This window comes from Limulus polyphemus, unplaced genomic scaffold (assembly GCF_000517525.1).
Source record: "Limulus polyphemus unplaced genomic scaffold, Limulus_polyphemus-2.1.2 Scaffold1656, whole genome shotgun sequence".
NCBI classification, from domain to species: domain Eukaryota; kingdom Metazoa; phylum Arthropoda; class Merostomata; order Xiphosura; family Limulidae; genus Limulus; species Limulus polyphemus.
In genome coordinates this window covers 71,622-77,541 of record NW_013667266.1, presented here as the reverse complement: position 1 = coordinate 77,541, position 5,920 = coordinate 71,622, and the positions used below count along the sequence as shown (strand labels likewise).

Here is a 5,920-nt window from a genome sequence, read left to right as displayed (position 1 = left end):
CCCATGGGATGAACGTGAGACAAGCATTACGTGACTATACAAAGTTGTGTTATACGCTACTTAGAAAGGAGAAATTTGTAAAAATCCTTGAAGTTTTATGTGCTTATCTTGCATACCTGTATAGTGATGATTCTGTCAATTACACTGAATTACAAGTTTATGAAAGATCTCTACTGTTACATTTTAATCACAAGTTGGTTTTATTAATTATGACTTATAAGGGACACATAAAGGTGGTTCTTAAATAATTTTTTACGAGTGATTGTTTGTTTGTTGTTATGCACAAAGATACACAATAGGCTATCTGTGTTCTGCCCACCACGGGTATCGAAACCCGGTTTCTAGCGTTGTAAGTCCGCAGACATACCGCCGTGCCACTGGGGGCTCTACGAGTGAAGTTTTACTAAAGTACATATGAAAAACAACGCATTTGGTGGTTCTTATAAAAAAAATTCTATGTGTGAAGTTTTAATAAAATACATATGAAAAACGACACATTTTTGAGCGTACACTTGGTGGCTTTATTGTCATTTAACATTGACAATAAAAATATATAACTTTTACATTTCAAAATAAAGTGAGTAAATGAATGAAAAGCATTGTATTTAATCTTCCATAAATTACATCAACTAAAATATAAAAAAAAGCTCTTAGAAACAAATAGCTTGTGGATTCATTCAGATACCTTATTCATTAATAACACATACACGGTAACTTCTAGCATTTAGTGGCGTTTTTTACTCTTCTTGCATCATGTGGCATTTCTGACGTTATCTGGAATCATGTGGCGCTGTTGACTAGATATGCTGTTAGGACTAACTATTTCGTCCAAGTACAGATTACTACGTAACTGAGTGATATGGAAAACGCTTTATACTTCTCTTAATAGCCTATAAATAACAGTCAAAAAGACTTATGACAAGTTAATTTTATTTGACATGTCGTCATTGGTCACACGTAATCTCGTTGTGCGCGTCAACCAGATTGCCGAAAAAAAAAAGATACATGCACAGTAACGCTTACCAAAGCTTAGTAACAACGTTATAATATTCTCCTATACTGCTTATAGTTGAGTATCAATAATTTAAAACAGATTCATGGTATAATTACGAAGTTTCCAATGTCGTGGTGAACACGGTAAATAAGCAAAGTGAATTCTTATAACATCAAAATGATACCAAAGACTGCAAATCACTCGTAAGTAGCTGTTTACTAAGCATGACGTTTCAGGCTGAAAGTCTAATCACGCATGAAGAGAGAATTACACAATTAAATGTGGTTACACAACAATACTTATAATCACACATAACATACACAACGGTGTAATACAAATTACATATGAATACGAAGACAGTACATACAAATACCCTTTTTTCAAACGTCCTTATCATGCTTGTGGTAGTAACTCTGGAAACAAAATAACAGGCCATGCGATTTTGAAAGATCTGGATAACAGATAGTTTGAGCTTTTCTGAATTTCAACCCCAGTAGTTTGACTACAAATTCTGTAATATAACAATTGTTTATGAAACAACATGCCTCCTAAATATTCGCATAGCAGCGCAATTTGTACATGATTAAATCCTTTACATTATATACAGCAAATTTCTGTACGCCAAATTTTCAATATTTTAGTTGATTAGCTCACAATGTCCTTTGTAATTGTCTGAAGTTCTATATATATTTCAGCTGAAGAAATCTCACTTCATTTGACATTACACAGTACTACTACATCAACCGACACCAACTAAGAGGCACAGATGATGTACAGATCGGTTCTAAGTATAAAGAAGTTGAAATGATGAGGTTAATAAACCTCCAACAGAGTAAAGTATTTTTAATATATTATCTAGTTGTGTTATTCTATGGGTGAGATATGACAGTATTACTAATGATTTATTATTATGACATTATTAGAACTTTAAGTTCCCTGATCCACGCTATAAGGTTCATGGTACATTTATTACAAAGCGAAAGTTTGGTTAAAGCACCACAAAATGAAGGCAGCAGATCAAAAAATGCACAAAATGTTGGGTTCAACACAGCTTTACACACAGCAACGTATCTTAGAAGGAAAGGGGACATCCGTGTCGTCATGAGATCACTGGTTTCACTGTAACTGTTAAAATCCCTTAGATTTCATATCTCCACAGTTCATTATCACAGGCAACAGTGACGATTGTCTGTCTTCAAGTAGCCTCTATCGCATTGTTTCTAATTTGGTTTTATTTTCACCGCAGATTCATACACAAGGGCATATAACAAAGGGCCGTTTTCTCCACAGAAATTATTGTGTTATCAGAAGGGAAGCCCACTTCATCGGCAACACTGAGTGTAAATTGACACAGGAATGAGCAATGATAGTCACAGCTCGCTTTCTTCCCACTGTCAGACATGAGTTGCTAAAGTTCCAGGTTTCAGCTGGCTTGGTAGTTGTTGACTGGTAATGTAATGATTAGGAGGCAAGGAGGGCAGCACCTGAGGTGTTGGACTGCTTCCTCTGGTACTGCCGTAAAGAACATGGTCTGGAGGAAGATTGGCCTGTGATGTCCTCATGTAAGGGTTAGCATAAGCTGTTCGGAAGTTAGGGTCCAACGGATGGCCCAACTCACTAAGAAGCTGCGGGGAGCTGTCGTAGAGACCACTGTCTCTGCTAGAGTTCAGGCGTACTGCAGAAGGATTGTAATCTGTAGAGTAGTCCACATACGGGACGTACCCATTGTTATTCTGAGTCTCCTGTGGAAAAAAAAACAATGTAGGTAATTGAAAAAAACATGAAAAAACAACATCAACAAATATAACTACACTATTTTGAGTGAAGTACAATTTTTAGATTTTTTTATATCCTCCTAAGAAAGGTGTTTAAAGAACTTAGTTTTGGATGTGGTAATGTTATTTTATCTAGTGGGATCGAATTCATACATCAAGCGAATGCTCTAAAAACTAAGCTAAACGGTTAAGAGACTAGTTTTATCGTATAAGATATCTTTAAACAACCCAGTCTATCATATCTTTAAACAACCCAGTCTGTCATATGGATAATAAAAAGAGAACATTACAAAGCAGCAAAATTTATCAAATGAAAAGGATAGTTTCAGTATTAAAATACATCTTTTCATGTCCTTCAAAATTAACACATCATAGAAAGCTCAATAAGTTCTTTATCTATAAGACAGTTCCAGTATAAAAATACATCTTTTCACATCCTCCGAGATTAACACATCATAGAAAGCTCAATAAGTTCTTTATCTATAAGACAGTTCCAGTATTAAAATACTTCTTTTCACATCCTTCGAGATTAACACATCATAGAAAGCTCAATAAGTTCTTTATCTATAAGACAGTTCCAGTATAAAAATACATCTTTTCATGTCCTTCGAGATTAACACATCATAGAAAGCTCAATAAGTTCTATATCTATAAGACAGTTCCAGCATAAAAATACATCTTTTCACATTCTCCGAGATTAACACTCCATAGAAAGCACAATAAGTTCTTTATCTATAAGACAGTTCCAGTGTAAAAATACATCTTTTCACATCCTCCGAGATTAACACTCCATAGAAAGCACAATAAGTTCTATATCCTTGCTGTCACTTCAATAGATATAAAAGAGAGAAAAACTGAGAGTGTTCCTTCATCACTACCAGTGGAAACACAAAACTCTTCTCTATAGTTTGTCTTTTGGTGCAGCTTGATATTCATTTTCCGAATTCTGCTATGAAAGTGCATGATTTATTCCTGAAAATTTCATTGCGTAAACTCTCATTACCCCTTAAGCGACCCACCAAATATATGGCCAATGAAATGTACCTGGATTTCTTAACGATATCTCTCTTATGACAGATGTAATATCAAATAGTTACTTTCATGTGTGCATGAAAGCTACCTTTATTTGTTTTCCGTAGTCCATTAATGCATGATAATGGTAATGTCTAGCGAATTTGCTAACACTGTATTGTCGCTTATGTAATATCAATGTTAAAAGGGAATACAGAGTGAAAAGCAACACAAAATGTGATATGAGGTGCGAATTACACGGGACAGGCCTAGCAATTACTAGTCATTGTTAACAGAGAGTGCCACGGTTGTCTAGCACTTATCGCAACTTATGAAAGAATTCATCAAAAATTTGAAATTATAGAATAGGAAATTCTTAGTTTAACTCAAACTGTAACCTTTCATTGCTAATAATACGGATTATTATTTCAAATAAATGAAGTTGTTAAATAATCTTTAGTGTTGTCAGTTATGGTGTATTGTATTCAATTTCGTCACTGAAATATAACATTAAAAGTCGGTATAATGAGTGAATGGGAAAAGGTTCTCATTTTTAAACATCTGAATCGTTAGTGTTAAAAAATTCAGCATTTATTCTGTAAAAGAGTATATTAATATAAAACTATTTACTTTCATTTCAGAGTGATTTTAATATACCTTATAGATCATTCTTAAAAAGTGGCATGGCCAAGTGGTTAGGGTGCTCGACTCGCAATATGAGGGTCGTGGGTTCGAATCCCCATCACACCAAACGTGCTCGCCCTATCAGCCGTGGGGGCGTTATAATGTGACGGTCAATCCCACTATTCGTTAGTAAAAGAGTTGGCGGTGGGTGGTTATGACTAGCTGCCTTCCCTCTAGTCTTACACTGCTAAATTAGGGACGGCTAGCGCAGATAGCCCTCGTGTAGCTTTGCGCGAAATTCAAAACAAACAAACAAACAAAAAGATAACTATACTGACCACATAGCTGCTATGGTACGACATTAAGTTTAAAAGTACACGAATGAAAAATAAACGGATTGTTTAATTGATAGAATGAAGCATAATACGTTAACTAATAATGAATAGACTGACTTAATCAAAGGTCTAGTTGCAATTAATTAGTACCCACCAGCTTAGGCGGGAACTTGGGCTCAGCGTAGTCCATTGTATATTTGTAAATATCAGGGTGGTCCTGCACACGTGTTGTGTCACTAGTTTCCTCCCAACTTCTTTCATGTTCATTATTTGACAATGATGAAGCAGTTCTTATTTCCACCTTCAGATCTGAATCACCAGATGATGCTGAATCAGACTGTTTTGCTTTACTTTCTGATACAAAATTATCTCCTATAAAAAACAAACAAATCTGCCTTAAATAGCTTAACAAAATTACATAAAGTGAAATAATATTTTATATCTCAAGTTTGTTTCAATGAAAATAATAGATGTGTATTATTTAACATTATCAGTACAAACTTGAGGAAACATTTTTATAATTAAGTTATTCAAAGCACGGTTAGTTGTGAAAGTAACTCAAATCACATATTCTAAAATTCACTTTTTTCTTGCATTTCATAAATAAAACAATTTAAAGTCATTCCTTAATATACAACTTCTACAATATTATTTGGGAAGTGCAACTTTTGTTGTGGGGTGGGGGAGATGTCCAGTGAATATTTATGCAACTTGTAAATAAAATAAATCCAGTTGTTGTCTCGTATAATGATTTTTAAGCAACACATTTTATCAACAGATCTGCCCAATTCTTCAGGCAGTCACGAAAGAATTGTTCAGCCAACCAAACATTTATAGGTACTTATTTTCACTTTATTATTTGTTCACACATTTTATCAACAGATCTGCCCAATTCTTCAGGCAGTCACGAAAGAATTGTTCAGCCAACTAAACATTTATAGGTACTTATTTTCACTTTATTATTTGTTCACACATTTTATCAACAGATCTGCCCAATTCTTCAGGCAGTCACGAAAGAATTGTTCAGCCAACTAAACATTTATAGGTACTTATTTTCACTTTATTATTTGTTCACACATTTTATCAACAGATCTGCCCAATTCTTCAGGCAGTCACGAAAGAATTGTTCAGCCAACTAAACATTTATAGGTACTTATTTTCACTTTATTATTTGTTCACAC

At 34.4% G+C, this 5,920-nt stretch overlaps 1 protein-coding gene across 4 annotated transcripts in view; it reads right to left on the bottom strand.

Annotated features, from left to right (window-relative positions):
• Positions 1–520: 520 nt before the first annotated feature.
• The window catches only part of LOC106464456 (irregular chiasm C-roughest protein-like), a 72,487-nt gene continuing 67,087 nt past the window's right edge, over positions 521–5,920 (bottom strand). For all 4 annotated transcript variants that reach the window (XM_022392175.1, XM_022392179.1, XM_022392178.1 and 1 more), the window contains 2 exons: positions 4,894–5,111; positions 521–2,736 (listed from right to left, as the gene is read on the bottom strand). In XM_022392175.1, the coding sequence (XP_022247883.1) occupies positions 2,389–2,736; positions 4,894–5,111 (566 nt within the window). In that variant the 3' untranslated portion in view covers positions 521–2,388. The remainder of the gene's footprint in view (positions 2,737–4,893; positions 5,112–5,920) is intronic.